Source organism: Apiospora aurea, assembly GCF_038362705.1.
Source record: "Apiospora aurea strain CBS 24483 chromosome Unknown utg000010l_segment0_segment0, whole genome shotgun sequence".
In the NCBI taxonomy this organism is placed as follows: domain Eukaryota; kingdom Fungi; phylum Ascomycota; class Sordariomycetes; order Amphisphaeriales; family Apiosporaceae; genus Apiospora; species Apiospora aurea.
This window is the reverse complement of record NW_027117397.1, coordinates 980,928-999,123: the sequence shown is the minus strand read 5'-3', so window position 1 is coordinate 999,123 and position 18,196 is coordinate 980,928. Positions and strand designations below refer to the sequence as shown.

Genomic DNA, 18,196 nt, shown 5'->3' with positions numbered 1-18,196 from the left:
ATAGACGATTCGGACCGGTCTAACAGGTCGTATATCAGGCAGAGCTCAAGTCCGTAAGTCGCATTTATGGCTGGCATTCTCATTGAAAAAGTGAAAGGTGGGATATCCGTCATCTGCTGGCGGGTTGTGCTTTCGACCACTTCCAGGTGCGTATACCCTGCCGTGGTTACCACGCATCTAAACTGCTTCGGGGCGCTCATGTTTGTAGTCCTCTACGCTCCCGAAAAGATAGAGAAGAAAATAGGCAGGGTTCAATCTACTAAATCCCCAAATGATGCAGTTGTAGCTGGCCACTTTCTGGCCTTGATGATTACACTTCATAGGTGAACAAGTTCTTTCTTTTAGAAAGATTATTCAGTCAACACACTCTCTGGGGTATATTTGACGGTGGAGATAAGCATTGACAGGTGTAGGTTATGACTTCAGGCCTACGTGGTGGGGTTAGACCGAACCCCCGCCAACCCACTAGTCACTACAGCAAAGGAGGGCCTGCCAACTAAGTCCTTGAGTTCCTCTTGCCAATCATCTACATAGTTTGACGCAACTGGAGTATAATATAGCTGAAGTCAGATACTCTCACCACCAGAAGGCCCCTGTTGTACCTTCCTACATTGCCCCGCTATTCAGCTGTGATATAATAGTCTTGGACGCCGATCCCGATGGCCTATCCACCCCTTGTAACTGTTGGTGCATCCTTCCTGATATGGCTTGCAGTTCTTTTCTGGTCGCTGGATGCATTTTATATCCAATGGACCTCGGTCGAGTCTTTCGCATCCAGGGCCCGATCCGTTTCGAGCAGGCATTATGCTGGTTGTTAGGTAGTTGTGCGTTTTCTCACTGGCTGAGCGTCACGCAGCATCTGGAGGTTACAGCACAAGACCTATCTGTAACTCACCTTTCACCAACACCCGATTCTTTTATTGGTGGACATATTCAAGTAAACATGATACACCAGGTCGCGTCTATCGACCAACAGTAAATACTGACAGCGCGAATGCATTCCGGTTGCTGCCTAGTATGCGTGAATCCCTGCACCGTTTTCGTGGCATGGTGAGGGAGAGAATAATGTGCCATAGAGGTAAATAGGCCCTTTTCCTCTCATTCTTACTATTATCTGTTCCTGAGTTCTGCTGCCTCCTGGTATGCGTTGGTTACTCCTTCGCGTTCTTCTTCTTCTCCCTTCTTGGCTCTAACCTATTTTTTCTCCTTTCCAGGCGACTGAACACTCAATATCTTCTTATCTTGGATGACAGAGCCATTGACAGAACTCAATTGCGGGAAACAATCGTAAGGCGGTTGAGGGCGCAACTCAGCGATGAGCTGTATGATTTGAACTCGGCGTTGGGCAATCCGCAACAGTTCAGACAATGGGTGCACGAAAATGCACCTTATGCGGAAAGCAGATGCGACGGTGGCATCCCGTTCTTGGGTGGTCTCCCGGAAGACCCCCAGCACGTTCTGAATTTTCTCGTTGATGGCGGATTTGATCCGCTCAAGCAAAAATTCATCCAGGTTTTGGTTTTTGAATTGCTGAAACAAAAGTACAGCAAGCTATCAACGAAATTGAACATCCGGATCCGCCAGTCTACCAATGTGTTCATGGTCGTCGATTTCGAAAGGGTTTTGAAGCCGGGAGAAGTCCATCTTTGCTTCTCTTCCAAGTTTGACGACGGCGTAGGCGAAGTAACTGACTTGGACGGAATGGGCGTCTTAGTTAGTCGCTGCCCCGCGCATTTGCCAAGTGATATTCAGAAGGTTACAGCTGTGTTCAAGAAGGAGCTTCGTCATCTCAGAGATGCCGTCGTGTTCCCAACCACTGGGAGCGAACCACTGGCAAATACTCTTTCTGGTGGCGACTACGACGGTGACAAGGCTTGGGTATGCTGGGATGCCGAAATTGTGAAAACTTTTCGAAACTCGGCGGTACCACGGAAACCTGATTTTGATTCGTATCTCACAAAAGACCAAACGAAGGTTGATGATTTACTGCAACAATACGGAGAGGAACACTACATCGATGCATTGGTTGAGAAGGCAATCTATTTCAGCCTCAAGAAAAGTTATCTTGGTATTTGTACGAACTTCAAGGAGACATTTTGTGCGAAGCGGAATTCTATCAACGATGAGGCTGCCCACTCCCTGGGCTGGCTCCTAAGCGAGCTAGCTGATGAGGCCAAGCAAGGCTTGGAATTGACTGACGAAAATTGGTCTTCATACATCAAGGAGATCAAAGAAAAACGCTACTCGCCCGTATTTGAAACGGATAACAGCCTGGTATCGCAGGAAAACATGCCATACATTATCGATTATCTTAAGGCAGCCTCGAGATCAGAAGTTCGCAACGGCTTGAAAGCAATCTACAACTCCATGGCCACAGCCAGGTTGGATGGCCAAGGTTTGGCCACCGTTTACGATGCCGATCTTGCCAATTACTGGGACGTGTTCGAGACTTGGGTGAAGGATAGCTTTGGAATGCCATCAGATGAGTTCTCATGGCTCACCGAGGTTCTAGATAGCCTAAGGCGCGACCTACAGGCCTGCGCAGACGAATGGCGAACGGTCATGGGACCTCAAAAGAAGGGCTCGTACCAACAAAACGTCCAACAAGTGCACATGAGGTGGGGTGCTATTCAACCGATCTCAGAAGCACATGGTGCTTTAACCAACCGCCTCATCCACTTATTCGGACAATCAGGCATCGCGCCGCCCGAGCTTCAACAATGGGAACTGCTAAAGGCTAGCATGGTAGTCAAACTGTTTGCTGCGAGAATGTCACCTCGGTTTGTGTGGCAAATAGCAGGCTGCCAGCTGCAGTTCATCAAGGCGATGAAAAGCCCCCAAGGTACAACCCCCCAACTTGTCAACGCTCACATCCTAGCTATGTTGAGGCCAAATATCAAGTCTATACGCCGCGCAAGGACCAAGGATGGCTGAAGGAAAGCAAGGGGTTGGTGGGTTCTAAGTGCGCACTACCTGTTTCATCGTATAATACACCGATGGCGTTCGGATGATTTGGACATATATATCTCGATGTGCGTGAAGGTAGTTTCCTCAGTGCTTCAAGCGCTTCCTATAACTGGGAGATTCAGGCTGCGAAGGCGAACACCGATCAATCCAGCAATTCGCATTGCGCTTCAGGCCTATTCGATTTTCATGTTAGCCCGTTGCCCGAATAGTTGCGGACTACTTAATATGTTGCAGAGGCTCGAACTCCGGAATTGGTTCACTTCGGCATAATAGCTACCAGTGGAACGGTGACTCCACCTACTCAAGCTACCGAAGCACTACCAGCCCTATTAGTGGCGGCGCTAATGACCCTAATTGAAACTCAGTTAGGGGAGCATTTCGTTCGTAGCGTATGTCCTTTAGAACGATTTCCCGCTGTACCTAGCTGGGCAATCCAGCTGCTAACAACCTCTACCTTTTTGTCCTTTACCACGCATCGCGCCACGAGACAGCCGCCCAAAGCAAAGACTGGCGTTTGGATTACCAGGTATGCCTTCCCATGCCTCACTCTAGCCCTGCTCGCTAATATGACCTCTACACTAGCCTTAAGTTTGTACAGCAATCACGACCAAGGCTATCAGAGATGCACTGCCCACTTATTAGAATCGCATATGTTGCTGAAATCGATGCTGCCTTCGCCCCTCCCAATCCGACCCGACATTAACACGATCCCCCCGTTCCCCCATTGCTATTGTCGATTCCGATAAAGGGAAATATATTAAGAGGAGGCTATTAAGCAGGCCCTTGAGGCGGTCTGGTAAAGCGTCTGGGGCTCCCGGCCTGCTCGAATACTTATGAGGGCTGCCTCCGGAACAAATCTGCTAGTCCGCCTAGTACGAGCACTAGACGGAACAGGTTTGGGAAGCACGAGTGCGCGGATGGTTGCTCGGCACAGCCGTCCAGCACAAACACATAGATTAGGTGGACTGCATCTGTTTCCGAATTCCCAAGATTCGCAAATCGAAAGTTACAGTGGGGGCTATCTTACAAGTCAGCGTAGTGGAGCGATCCAGTTAAAGGCCTGGCCTACAGCGGTAGCAGCAAGGACCAAATGCAAAGCTCTAGGTCGTCTCGTCCATTTCCTCGTCTTCATCACTCACAAAAGACCAATGCTGCCTCAAATGGTTCCGCGATTATTTGCTCCAGTACAGCGAAACCCAACTGTAATTCGCATATTCGGTGTATCTTTTTGTTTACTGAAAGCATCTCTGAGCAAAAGCCACAATAGCTATCCATTGCCCTGACCCTTCTACCTTTGGCACTCTGCTGCCCGCTGACTAAATACAGAGGCCCTTCAGTGCTGTGTGCTGGCTGGCTATCATTATGTAGCTCGACTCGAGGCACTGGAGCCTGCCTGCGACTGGGATATTTGACAGCCACTACTGAACTGAACTGGGTGGACCCGGTGTCAGCTTTCATTGAGTCAATGGCAAACAGCTGCTGCCCGCAGGATACAGCGGCTGTGTTACGTGGGGCCGTGCTTAGCGTAACTTCTCCGATACGGTTTCCTGAATGTACCCACGACACACTGCATAGCGTACACCACGACCGACAACATAAGCCCAAATCCGAGACGGCGTGGCGGCGACCACGGCAGCTGCGGGCACAAGCCCCGATGCGGAGACGACAGTATGAAGACCAATTGCTACCAAACAATACAAGTTCAGGCGACCGTCGCTTCCGCATAGCAAGCGACGACAGAATGGCGACGACGGTTGTTATTTAACTCTCGAATGAGCAACGAATCCCAGCATGCAGACGCAGACTCCTCATGGCCAACAAGCTAGCAGACCTACGAGACCAGCTAGACAGACATTGCCACGACCGCCCTGCGCATCGTCGCACGATAGACGCATCCATTGACGATTGCCGTCCGACAGCCGAGCAGCAGCATAGGATTCAAAAGAGCGAATTGGTGAGGCTACAAAAGACCAGTGCATGGCAGAGGCAGAGGAGCACCGGCGGTCGGCACGTGCGGGGCCACGGGTGCCAACGCGCCAAAGGGCCGTCCTATCAGCGAATGGCCCAATCCACTCCGTCACTCCCTGTCGCAAGCCTTATATCTGATCGCAAAACGTGTCTCCCAAAGGGATCGACGTCGGCCACGGCGACGAGTCGCTCAAAGAGTGCTTTCACCTGCGACAACCGGCCGGGAGCCTTTGGGCACGCTGCAGGAACCTGGTCTCGATATCAGTTGGACGATCTGCGCTCGGCTGAACGCACGGCGACTTACAGCTGTTCGACCTTCTGTGTGCTGTCCGGACGCCTGGGATTAGGGACGCATGGTTGCGATGGGGTGGAGGACCTACAACGTCGTGAATCTGGTGAGCTATAAGGGTGTGTGAGTCGGAGACCTCTGCCGTACGAGGGTGGGGGTGGACTCACTCTTGGTTATGGTGGCTCAGCTCGGACAGGATGCCGTCGACCTTGTGCAGCACTTCATCCACCTTGCGCAGTAGTTCTTGGGTGTCGCCCGATGTTCTTCGTTTTCAGTACAACACATGGACTGGAGATGGAGGGACCTACGGCGGTGGGGAGCTGAAGGGGTCCAGTTCGAGGCCTTGATCGTCGTCGAAGAAGTTGGGGATGTCGGGGAAGGACAGCGGAGGTTGGTTTTGAGGCTGGAGATGCGTGGCAGAAGGCGCGACGGTCTTGGGTGCAGGCGCAGGCGCCGGTGCCGGTGCCGGTGCGGTGGTGGGTGCAGCGGTGGTGGGCGCAGCGGTGGCGTGGCCTGCTGATACCTGTTATGAGACCTGTCTTAAATCATCCTTTTTGTTTAGAGTCTATTTGAGGAATATCCACAAAGACAAGCACGGCAGCGATTCCGGGATCTACGACCACGAAGGAAGGTTCTCGCCTCAGCACTTCCATTCTACCTTCGTCAAGTACGCCGAGGGCCGCGACTACTTAACTGCCTGGGATATCTGGAAAATGTTGAAAGGCCAGCGCGTTATTATGGATCCAATCGGCTGGTTCGGGGCGTTCTTTGAATGTAAGATAAACTCTTAACACCCGGTCAAAGTTCGTTATTGACTCGCCTCATCCTACTTTTCTCTCCTTAGGGTTTGCCACCTACTTGATGCTATGGCCGGAAGATGGGAAGATCTGGAAAGAGGACATGAGACGAGTATACGATGGAAGTATTTTCCACATCATGGCGCAGCGTCGGGCGCAGAAAAGCAAAGCCACTTGAGAGAGTAGTTGCATTTTAAGGGTAAACCTCTGTCGGTCAACTATTATGAAAGTGTCACAGCCCATTTCCTAACGAGTGCATGCTGTGCTTACATGCTAGCTTACAGATTCCAGCGGGTTGATTGTCTTCTTTTCAGCCATTGAAATGGCTGTTTTTTCCTCTCTACAGGCACAGATCGGCTTAGCAATGGTGACTTACGATCATACTGTCAAATTTCTAGTACCAGTTGCCGTACGATAGAATAAGCGAGCAGAGAGGTTTGAACGGTTGGGGGCTATGGACGGCTAGGTATTGCGGTAGATGGAGTATGATGGACTTGATGTGTGGTGTTGTCGGAAGTTATACTGGTCATGTATTCTAGATGTAACTGAACGTGCACTACCATGCCTACAACGGGGTTTATGGCACCCATACATACAGAGCGACTCGGTTATGTGGACACATATCTTACTTTTTATTTGATAGTGTTATTGAGTATTGCCGTTCTACATTCGCATTCCATAGTATCCATATCCCCATCGACTCTCGACTTACCAATCTTGGCAAACATGGAATTCGACCAGCAAATGTTAAAGCCTCCTGGCTTATGAGCTTCCACAAAGCCCCGTTGGCGCTAGTTGCGAGACACTAATAGACATATGCTTCATAGATCCCTCTCAACACGAATCTCATCAATCCTTCGACTTGCCTACTGAACAACAAGATACTGCCATCAAGTTAGAGGATATCGCGCAACCCCAACTGAGGGAGGCTTTCTCTTCCGTAAGACTCCGTATTCCATACTAGGTATTCCAATAATCAACCGTCGCGGTAAACCTGTTCTTCTTCAGGCTTCGGAGTCGCGCAATAGTGACATCCTTGAGCCCGTAGTGCCCACGCCAACGTCAAACCCGTCTAGGAAACGGTCTGTCAAGAAGCCTAGGCGGGACAGAGTCCGGTCAGGCTCCTCCGAGTGCCCCACCAATGTCAAGAGAGAGAAGAATTGCATCGCTGCCAGCAAATGCCGGAGAAAGAAGAAGGATGAGGCACAAATCCTCGAAGAGAAGTGTCGAGCATTACAGGCGCAGGAAAGCATATTCATGGATTCGGCGGCATTGTTACGGGCTGAAATTTTGTCGCTAAAGCACGAGATCCTCCGCCATGGAACGTGCAACTTCCAATCGATCAACATTTACATCGCAACTGCTGCCGCGCGTGTAGGATGGCTTCGACATCATTTATTCCACTCATCTTGCAATGTTTCATGAACTTTGTCGCCCCACTCGTAACTGTCATTAGTTCGAGTAGTAATATGAAAATCACCTTTGCTTCTGGTTGCGCTGAGATAGTGACGACTCAGATTTGCTTGAAATCATATGCATCGTTTCCATACGGCGGGATTGGTTCTCTTAGGTATTTGCATTTTGGAATTAGATGATAAGTCGCCTTGTATTGAGATGGAAGGATCAGTATCGCATTTACTGAATTGGGGGAAGAGTCGTTCAGGTGATTGCAGCATATTGGGTGCCAGAGACGGGACAAAGCGTCTTCAGCTTGTACGAGATTAGCTCAAACAGTTCGACAAAGCGCCCCTATTGAGGCCCGAGCTATGATTAGGGTATCTTGAAACAAGTATGTTGCTTAGAGTTACTCGAGGTACAATTGAACTAATTGACTTTGGGCGGGCGAATGCGAATGCAAGCAGGATATGAGTAGTTAACTATCCACCAAGGGTTCAAGATGCAGCGGGCGGGTGTGCCACGGAGGGGTAGCTAAATCGTGGGGCAATGTCGAAGCCCAGCTGGGGCAACATCCCACCACATAGCTAACTTTATCTACTAGGCATACGCGGGATTCGGTTTCGCTTCTTATAATATAAGTATGCAGGCTAGCATACTGCGAAAACACGACCAATAATGTATGAATAAGTACGAGGTCAAGGTTGAGTCGCCGGCTCCCTATTTCCCTCATCTCTGTAGTCGCGTCATGGACTATAATGGTGGAGGATGGAGTATATTAGGATAGGTACATCACAGGGTGTCCGTGTGCGAGAACGGCGACGGGTTGGCCGAATCGGTCATTACGCACTGGGCCAAGCTAAGGAGGCACCCGGGTCTTTTATCGGCCACAGCCAGCATCACGAGAACAGGAGGTGCTAGGCGAGGCATCGGGGCTGACTACCGGAGCGGAGTGATCGGAAGACAATGACGGTGAAGTCTACACATCCTCTCGAGGGGCAGTCGTATCTTGGATACTGGCGTCCTGGCTCGTGTGGGGAAGGTTGGTGCGCACTCATTGTACTACCACCAGGGAGCTTTGGTACGATTGGGACTGCATGGCAGTCTTATCGAGACTGATTTAATAAAACTTATACCTGCATGCTACGAGCGCCAGAATGCTACTGTTCTCCAATGGGCCAAGGGATATCGCGATGGGGGACGTCTCGCCTCAAAGCGCCAGTTTCCGGTTATGTGGTTTCTTGACGAGCAAACCTCCCTTTTCGCGAGGGTATGATGGTACCAACCCCAGCTTGGTATAACTGGCTGCTAGCTTCGAACCTTCAGCCATTCAACGCTATTTACGAAACAGATGGGAGTAAGCTAGCTCGCGGCTATAACACTGCACTCGAATATGCCAAACAACTTGAGAAAACTAAGATGGCAGGGCATCGACGTAACGTCGAATGCAATGACTGTCTAGCGACTACCAGTGGTCTGTATCTATCCCTGGTCTAAGCAGTATGCTCTGCTGTTACTGACGCCGCGTTCAGTGGGTAGGATTGACCCCGGCACAGAGCTGTACGAGCGTTTCCGGAATCGCTACCGACGAAAAGCAGGAAACAGAACACCTTGAAGCGGTTGATAAAGGCACTAGCACAAATCGAGGCCTTGCCAATGCATCAGATATGGACAAGGAAGCCTCCCGAGACGGCAGTGAAAACGAAGGCGTGGACCAGACCTGGTTGCCGACAAGTCCATGACAGTCCAATCCAGTATGAAGGACCTGTTTGGCACCAACGACTGGCAAGAGGTGGAGAGTGCCTTGGAGGCACTAATAAGAAATCGACACTTTCAGATGATACCAATCCCCTACCCTCCTAATGTCTACTTGTTCACAAAGTTGATATTCTACGATGTATAACATGATGTCCATCTCCGGATGCAGAGCTTGGTGAGATACCCTTGAACTGGCTACGAAGGCAGAACGTGAGGTGTTTTGGCACTCCATAGTGGGGTCAAAGCTCTGTGAGAAAGTGTAGGTGCGGGCCAGAAGAGACATGAACCCTATCTTAGCTGCGTGCCGGGGAACCATCCCACTAGGAGCGGCCTCGGACCTTGATCGGCCCCTGCACTTCCTTTTGTCGAAGCCTTTCTTATTGCACAGCTGACAGAGAACGATCCCAGTTGCATTCCGAATCCGCGTGACGATAGCTTTCATGAGCTATGTAGCTGAGGCAACGATAGGCTGCATTTGTTATGTTGCTTCTTTGATATTGCATAGTAAGATGGAAGAAAGCGCCGGTCAAACAAATTTAGTCATATTACCTATCTCGGTTGTTAGTAGATGTTTCGTCTGTACTGAGTAGAGTTGAAAACCAAACGCGTGCTCTGTTCTCATCAGGTACCCAAAGGAAAGCCTGCCTTGGCTTCACAATCTGCCGTTGGCCAGGAATGTTCGTGGATGTCCGTCTTCGGTATTGAATTAAGAGGTTTGCTACGCCAAAACATAAATGAATGGCCCAGTTAGAATAACTAAATGACACCTCGCAGGCCCTGTTGGATTCTCACTTAATAGATTTGGTGCTCTAAACCTGAAGTGTGCCTAACTCTAAGGCATTAAAACTCACCACACTTATGTCTAGGTACGGGTAAGGATGGCGGCTGGATGTAACCTCCCTTGTTCATTCATCCAGCCAAATATCGATCTCTATCATCTACCCTGATCTCATGACTCTCCCACCCATCCATGGAGCGTGTCGTCAACCATCATCCGCTGCTGTTGTGCGACCTTCTGTAGATACATCCCCATCTGTGCCAGCTCCTTCCTAGCGGTGGACATATCCTTCGCCATCGTCCTGTCCACGATTTGTCCTTCTTCCGGCGGTGATGTCGCTGTCGCTTTCGTTGTCGCTATGGCTGCGGCTTCTGCTGCGGCTGCCGTCGCCGCCGCTTTGATCTCGACTAGTCCGCGTTCGTGTAGTTGCTTCTGGTATTTGTGATACTGCTTCTTCTTTTGTTGCGCGGTCAGGATCGCACTCCGCCAGTTCTCCGGATGGTGATGCACATTCTGTCGCGGTGCACCCCATTCCGAGGCATGAGCAGTGGAAGAAGAGAAAGCTGATGCTGGTGACGGCTGTGACGTGGCGGCGGCTTGACTCGAGCCCATAACCTCTAGCACCCCTCCCGCAGGTTGTGGGTTGAATGGCGGGTCGGTGGGGTTGTGTCGCGTCTCGGGCAAGGGCGGCGGCGGGTTTATCGTCACGCCGTATGGTTCGTATCCCGCCATCGGGGTGCCCACCGCGGTCGCTGTAGGCACGATTGGTGGTACAGCCTGGAGATGATTATGGTAGAGTTGCCAACCATTGTCAAGCTTGCTCGGAGGGATTAGCTTCTTCCTGTAATAGGGCAGACCTGCTTTTCGCAGACTAACGGGGGTGCATATACTGCTGAAGGATTGCTTTGGAGGGCCGGGTCTTGGGGCATGTATGGTATGCCCCCATTAGCAGAGAGTATCATGTCATTGAGTATGATCTGCTGTTCGAGCTCGCGTATAATAGGGTCCGTGACACCACAGCTTCCCGAGTAAAGAGTTGGACCATCCCTTAATAGATTCGGCGAAGAGTTTATTCTGGACGTGGTATTCGAGTAGTCCATGATTGGTTTCAGGAAAGTGTTTGCAGTACCGCTACTCGATGTGAAGCTGGCAATAATAGTAGTCGGACTGATCAGTATAGAGGTGTCTCTGAAATCCCACAACTCAACCTGGAGCCAAACGTCCAGCACAGTTATCTAATTCAATTTGGCATAGCAACCAAGAGTCAATCTCTGACCATTCAGTTAGCAATCATGCACAAGTGACGTCAGTCGCTTAAAAAAGCTGCGTCAGGTTACGCTTTCTTGATCCGGAGGGACCCCGAACACTTGCTGTAGGGTGGCCGTATATGGCATTCATGCAGGACAATTCAATATCGCAAATCGTGAGGGGTGCATGTCCGTTCCTCATTGGGAAAAATATAACACACCCAATTTAGAAGGGCTTTGGGACGACTCCTGGGAGACTGATTGGGTGGGAGGGAGAGGCGCGCCACTACATACGTGGATCGGTAGATTGAAATTGACCGAAGTAATCATTGCATTGAAGGCATTGGCGTCTGGTCAGCCACAGGGAAAGCGGCTGTACTAGGTGGTCGTGCTTCTTGTTCCACTGCAGGCAGAGCTTGAAACAACAACAGCCAGCCGAATGGGACCGACTTTCCTTCAGAGGTAATGATGTGGACTGCGAATATGGCATCTTACTTTCGAGTCAGCCCTCGGATACTCTCTCAGCAAATGGTTGGTAGGGCACCAGATCAGAACTTTATGGATCACATGTCTACGCCTGTACAAATGTCCGATATAACTCCTAGGACGTGGACCAGCGTGACGCGAGACATAGTTCTAAAACAACACTTGCTCGCACTATACTTTTGCTGGGAGTATCCGACATTTGCAACGATACACAAGGAGTACTTCCTTGCCGACTTCCTGGGCGGAAAGCAAAGATACTGCTCCGCGAGACTGGTCAATGCTCTGCTTGCCCTCGGGTGCCTGTTTTCCTCCCAATCCAGTACTGACAGGAAATTGGAAATGCATGTTCTGAGCGACCAATTTTTCAAACAGTCAATCAAGCTCGCCACCCGGGAAAGCACTCCATACACCCTGACCAATATACAAGCCTTGGGGATACTAGCTCTACGAGAAGTCAGGTGCGGGAGAAACACGGAGAGCCGGTACTACGCTGGAAAAAGTATGCGATTGGTTGTTGAGATGGGTTTGAACAAGGTCAGTAATAGCAGTGATGAATGAGGGCCACCTAGCCGTTGCGACCACCACTTTTTGGGGGTCGTTTGCCTTGGATAATACATGGACGTTGGTAACGGGCCTAGTGCCAACAACGTCACGTGCGCCTCTACTTCCCCAGGCCGCCAATACATCCCGATATAGAGGCGTCACCATGGACACCGTACCCCAACGAAGGTAAATCGCACAACATATGCTGAGATTTGTGATGCATGTATTAAACTGCGTAAATAGATGATCTTACGCTTGCAGATCCTCAACAACACCCTTATAAGCAGGCTTCAAATACACAATCTGTATTTAGGTGCTTCTGCGAGATCAGCCAGATGGGCCATGATGCTGCGTATCTTCTACAGACACCTAATCACCCAGTCACGGGCGACATGATCCTGCACACCTACAACCAATACCTTGACTGGTATAGCAATATTCCAGAAGCACTCCCCCTAGGCACCAATTTTACGCCATCGGTCTTTCTTGTCCACATTTACTATCACTGTGCAATCTTGCTTCTTTTCGCCCATTCATCAGATTGCGTATTGATGGCTCACCCGTCATACCACACGATGTCTGTACTGAGGCCGCGGACGCGATCCGAAACCTGATACGGTCGTATGCCCAGCTCTACGACCTTGGGCGGGCGCCGTCGTTCTTGCCATATCTCACCCTGACTCAGCCACTATGCGTCTTACGGCGGCTACCGTGGAAAATGAAAGTTGGCCTGGGCCGGCCCCGTCGACCACACTCACTGATGATGTCCAGCGTGTCATAGCGACGTTGCCGCTGGATCTCAAGGATCTGGCCAGCACGGTTGGAAACGTGACCTCTCATGGCGGAAAGTCGCGGTCCGAACTCGCCCCGGACGTCACCAACACCCTCCGCCAGGGCATTAGCGACCTGACGGACATGGTGCGGTACAACCACTCCGCCAAGGAGGCGCTGGACACGCTCCAGCATCTCTACGTGCTATGGACTGACGGCGGCGCCCTCTCGGAAGCGCAGCAGCAACAGGCTCAGAGCCTTTTTCCCTTCTCGTTCCACGTGCAGGGGCAGCTCCGGGTCGCCTCTGGGCTGTCACTGCAAGAGGCTGGGTTTACCATGTTTTGAGAGACGACAGTGCAACAATTAAGGCATCTGCGGTGACGAGATAATCTACTCGTTCTACATTCGGGGAAACATGCCTTCTCGTTTATGTCTCTTATGTTTCCTGCTTCAAATCGTGGATTGAGGCTTGCCTTTGTCAACCAAGCATGCGCAAATGGGGAGAATGCAAATCATCGCAGGGTTACAGGCAGATACAGCGGGTTCAACCCCTAAAACCAGCAGTCCCGCAACCCTAACCCCACCCCCGGACCCCTAGCTTTTAGTGGTCTAAGTCGCTCTCATAGCGAGTGAACAATTCATGATCCATACTCTACGATGTCGTCACACTCATACACCATGGGAGCGGAAAAAGTCAAATTGTTGTCACAATCTCCCGATATCCCCTAGGAAATACATACCCTCAAGATTATGCAAACATCTGATTCCATTGGGCTTCGTCGTGATCTTCATCTATATGTCGTACCGATTCTCCTCTCGTTGGCGAATTTGGTTTGCAATCATCGCCTGAGCGTATCATATCCGACAGCGTAGGCACTTTGAAGTACGCCAAGGGCGTCTCAGAACGGGCCTTGCGAAAAGCGCACAGGGCAGTTAAACCATGTCATCGCCATGGCGGGCAGGGCCGTGGCCGTCGACGGGCTTGCGCAACATACCGGAGGCGTGGGTGTCGTTGATATTGGCATCGCTGGTGGCGGCGGTACCGTTGCCGCCGAGCTGCTTCTCACTGCCGACAGATCTGCTGCTGCCCCAGCCCGCCATGCGAGTAAACATGGCATGGGCGAGCTCGATGCCGCCAGTGTGGAAATAGGTGATGCCGCAGTTCAGGGGGATGTGGATGAAGTGGAAGTCCCAGATGGCGGAGTAGATCATGCGGTAGGAGAAGACGAAGACGGTTCACTAGTTTAGGGCAGGGGTACTATCAGTGTGGGAAAATTGTTATCCATAGATACTTTGGAGAAGCTAGCAAATGTTTGTTGGACAGCCTTTGACCCGAGACATCAGGGCAGTCTTGTCTGGAGCTTTTCCTTGTCAAACATGTTGCAATCTGCGGCCTTTAGTGGAGGGGGTACGCACATTATCCAGCATCATATGGACGCAGTGGTGCCGGTATGGAGGTCTGACCTTCGACTCGACGACGGTAGGGTCGATCCACCTGTTCACGAGCTCGATTCTGGAGGAACTGGCCAAGTCGGGAGACGTCGACCCGCACGCGGTTCACCCGGTGCTTGCTGCGGAAGAGATGAAACGTTGCGGCGACACGTTCCCGTTCATCCACAAGGTCCTGCACCAGCTGTTCACCAAGGCGCGCTCCGACAGCACGCAGCTGCCGACCGACCTCGTCGGGATGATGACGTGGACAAGCAGAGGTACGTTGTCTACCGTGCGAGAGGGGGATGGTGCAATATAATCGAGTTCGGTGTCGTACTCGGCGTCCACGTCGCTATCCATATTGGCAACGGCATTCGTATCGTTACGGGCGTCTAGCGGGGCTTTAAAACTGATCGCTTCGACTCGGCTGCTCGTCGTGTTACTCGGCCATGGTTCGGTCTCGCATGGCAGGCGACTGGTTGAACTGTGGCTGTTAGCAACAGAGCCGGAGAGACTCAACGGAATAGTAGCCGGGGATAGGGACGGACCTCTTGAGGTCCGGTACCCGTTTCCCGCGCGGGACGTGTATCGCCGTGTCCTACCGCTTGTGCATTGGGCTCCAGTACGCAAGCGCGCTGAAGACGTCGCAGTACCGCCCGAGCTCGTGTGGTTTGTTCTGCAGCGACAAGCAGCGCTTGCGAACCTCGTCTTTCTGCCTCTCGGTGCAAGCCGGCGGCTTACGGGCTGGAATGGTGATGACTTGATGAGCTCGAGTCTGGCGAACATCGCAGGGCAGCTGCTGATCCGGTTCTGAAACCCATTTTGGCGAGGAGGATTGTGGGCCAGCTTCTCTTTGGCGTGTCTTGACAAGGGTAAGTTCTTGCGCGGTCCAGCGAGGTTGGGGAGCTGGACCTAATGGCGCGGGGTCGCAAAGCAGCTCTACGCCCTGGCCCGCTAGTCGCGCTAGTGGTCTGGATGCGTCTGTGCTCTTAGACAGCTGCAAATGGCTGAAATCACTTCGGCCAGGCGTTAGAGGAGAACGCTATTTAGAGGTTTGGCCATTGCACGCCATGGCTCTGTAACCTTTTGTGATTCGCCCATAAGCTTTCAATCCAATTCCACCCGACGTACAGCATGTACAGAATTACAGTCATGGGTCTTAGCACCTTGACGTACTTCAGAAATCTGCTACAGGTAACAGTATTTGATGGTATGGTATATTCCAACTACGAATTGCACAGCCGGCGGCAAGCTATCATTAGACCCTCCCCTACTGCATATTGAATGGGAAGCCTACTTACTCACTCGTCCGGGTGCTTCCATTGAAGCAGCCCAAGTCATCCTTCGCTTTGTCCCACAAGCGAGGATGGATTCAAGGCCACTGACCATAGCTTACTCGTCTATTCTCTTAATCGGGATTTAAGCGCAGAATTGTCCGTTGAAAATGGGGTACCACTCCATTTTCTTTAAGGGTCACACTGTGAGATCACCTTCGTTGTTCCGCCGCTCCACCAACAGACAATATTGGTACTGCGTTGCCGAGACGCGCTTTAAGTGGCAAGGTCTCTCAAGTTACTCACAAAGACTACACTCCCATAGCCACAAGCCCAGCAGGCTCAGTCAGCACATCACACTGTCATACCTCAATAGATAAGAATAAGGTACGAAAAACAAAATTGCAGAAAAGCATATGAACCAGAAATCGCCTACCTTGAGTTGTGCCCCTCAGAACTAGTATAAGCGGCAGTACTATAACATTTTACGTCAGCCGACGCTATTGCCGTCCGAATTCCTGTCGGTTCAAGACAAAATCCAAGCTAAACTCTCTCCCGTTCGCAGGCGCTTTACGATATTCAAGGCTTCTTCTTCGGAAGTGGACATCAAGAGCTGTACCACCTTGGCGGCATCTTGGCTAGCCTTGATCAATTGGTTAAGGCATGGGTCGTTCTTTGGTAGAGCTGCATCGTACTGGCAATATCAGAGTCAGCGACAGGGTATGGCTTCTAGAAGCTATTCATACATACGTGGGTCTCTCTGTGTCTACACTCATCGCAGGCGATTGTGGTCCCTCGGGCGTTGCTGCTGTGCGTTCTGTGGTCATTGCGGGCTCTGGTAGAGAACGTGGAAGGAAGCTGAGTCCGCGTCCGTAGCTGAAGGCGCCCGTGCTTCTCTTGAGGTTCCCATCGTGAAGGCATACTGGATGAATTAATCAGTTAATTCCTCAGTAAGTAATGTTCGACCGAATGTGGAAGGCGTCGTCGTATGTGCACAGCTCCGCATGCGTCGTCTCAGAAATAACAATCTAGTTTATGCCTGGGGTACGGTGGGGTTTGCGGAAAGATCGGCAGAAAATACGATATCGACCGCCGCTGCTCGCGGCAGTGTTGCTCATCCAATCGGCGTAACGGGAACCGATTCTAGTGCTGCTGTGTGGCTGCACACAAGCTGGCTAGCTTGCTACGGCTAACTCCTTTGGCTAGCAATTGTCCCGCGTACAAGGTCTTATGGGAGGACCCTAATTTTGAAATAAATGGTTTCTTGGAGTCCAGTTTTCAGAGGCTCTCTCTGCTAACTGGCAAGTCTGGCAATGCATGTACTGGCTTCTGTTGGCATACCACCGAGCCATCTGAGACAAAGACCAAACCGCCAACTGCCCCGATGCAAATGGTGGTATCTAGAGAGTGTAAGAGAGGCTGACTATGCTCACAGCTTCTGGTACTGAAGCGTAGTGGCTTGCATTCGCTGTCGACTGCACCAGCAAGTGAATGACGCCGAGAATACGTGGTCAGTTTTCGAATCCCAGATCTCGATAATGACGAGCTGAGCGAGATTCGCACAGTATTATCTAAACAAGTTGCCCCATCACGACAGCAACCCGACAACGCTAGCATAAGATCTGACAGCCTCTTTAGTCGTAATGCAGTAGCAAATAGGGTTTCCAACACCAAGAGTTCACTTGTTCAAACAGCGATGTAATAGTCCCCCTGCAGTCACTGGGTGCTCGTCTTAGGTGCGTAGCCTTGCTTTTCCGCTGCTGCAAAATGGGCTCTCCCGATGGGACGGGAGCTAAGTGTATATACAATGGGGTGCCTCCTGTCAGGCTCCTACTTCTAGGTATATTAGAGTGTTTCATTGGCTCGGTATGAGCCACCGGCAAGTTCTCGTTTTTGGCGTCAATACATGGTGCGTTTGTGCATCACCCGATTGCTTTTCCTAGGGGCTACCTGAGGTATTCAGCCCACGAAACATTTGTTTGGCTACGTTCTGAATGGGCTGACGAGCGGACCTACTGCTCGTATCTTCAGGTGATAGTGTTGTTATCTTACCCCACCCCCTCCAATATTAGCCTTCTATCTGAAATCACAAGGGCACTGCTTTGGGCGACCAACGCGATGTGACGTTCAGCGAAGAAAATCGCCGCCTACATGTACACGGAGGGGCAGTTCATTCTTGAGATGGACCGGCTGTTAGGTAACGCTCACTAATACCGTGCGGGACCTGGTAGCGTGCAGTGGCTGCTGACAAAGGCTTAGTATTATCGGGGCCAAGGCCAGAGTAGGAATGAGCGATATCTCTAGCGGAAAGTGATCTTGAATACAGTATGCCTGTCGCTGTCAGTGCAACTGGCCGAGGTGCCCTTTTGGGTGAGTGAATGCTGCCTTCAGCAAGAGCTATTTTGCCCCGCCTGTTCTGCGAAGTGCTTAAGCCTGATTAGCCAACTAAACTTCCACCTGTATATCTGCGAAACAAGGGTAGACAAGACTGG

At 51.1% G+C, this 18,196-nt stretch overlaps 6 protein-coding genes across 6 annotated transcripts; 4 read left to right on the top strand and 2 right to left on the bottom strand.

Moving 5' to 3' along the window:
• Positions 1–943: 943 nt before the first annotated feature.
• PG986_014336 (uncharacterized protein) lies at positions 944–2,934 on the top strand (the record flags this gene model as incomplete). The annotated part of the gene is made up of 2 exons (XM_066850558.1): positions 944–975; positions 1,404–2,934. The coding sequence occupies 2 exons, from the start codon at positions 944–946 to the stop codon at positions 2,932–2,934; spliced, it is 1,563 nt and encodes a 520-aa protein (XP_066692796.1).
• Positions 2,935–5,592: 2,658 nt separating this feature from the next.
• PG986_014335 (uncharacterized protein) lies at positions 5,593–6,236 on the top strand (the record flags this gene model as incomplete). The annotated part of the gene is made up of 3 exons (XM_066850557.1): positions 5,593–5,614; positions 5,669–5,998; positions 6,069–6,236. The coding sequence occupies 3 exons, from the start codon at positions 5,593–5,595 to the stop codon at positions 6,197–6,199; spliced, it is 483 nt and encodes a 160-aa protein (XP_066692795.1). The 3' UTR covers positions 6,200–6,236.
• A 3,887-nt stretch (positions 6,237–10,123) lies between these two features.
• On the bottom strand, positions 10,124–11,052 carry PG986_014334 (uncharacterized protein; the record flags this gene model as incomplete). The annotated part of the gene is made up of 2 exons (XM_066850556.1): positions 10,124–10,729; positions 10,810–11,052. 2 exons carry the CDS (start codon positions 11,050–11,052, stop codon positions 10,124–10,126), a joined length of 849 nt encoding a protein of 282 aa, XP_066692794.1.
• A 1,866-nt stretch (positions 11,053–12,918) lies between these two features.
• PG986_014333 (uncharacterized protein) lies at positions 12,919–13,344 on the top strand (the record flags this gene model as incomplete). Its single annotated transcript, XM_066850555.1, has 1 exon — positions 12,919–13,344. One exon carries the CDS (start codon positions 12,919–12,921, stop codon positions 13,342–13,344), a length of 426 nt encoding a protein of 141 aa, XP_066692793.1.
• Positions 13,345–13,932: 588 nt separating this feature from the next.
• Positions 13,933–14,211, bottom strand: PG986_014332 (phosphatidic acid phosphatase type 2/haloperoxidase; the record flags this gene model as incomplete). The annotated part of the gene is made up of 1 exon (XM_066850554.1): positions 13,933–14,211. One exon carries the CDS (start codon positions 14,209–14,211, stop codon positions 13,933–13,935), a length of 279 nt encoding a protein of 92 aa, XP_066692792.1.
• A 165-nt stretch (positions 14,212–14,376) lies between these two features.
• Positions 14,377–15,244, top strand: PG986_014331 (uncharacterized protein; the record flags this gene model as incomplete). The annotated part of the gene is made up of 3 exons (XM_066850553.1): positions 14,377–14,407; positions 14,484–14,708; positions 14,928–15,244. 3 exons carry the CDS (start codon positions 14,377–14,379, stop codon positions 15,242–15,244), a joined length of 573 nt encoding a protein of 190 aa, XP_066692791.1.
• Positions 15,245–18,196: the final 2,952 nt, after the last annotated feature.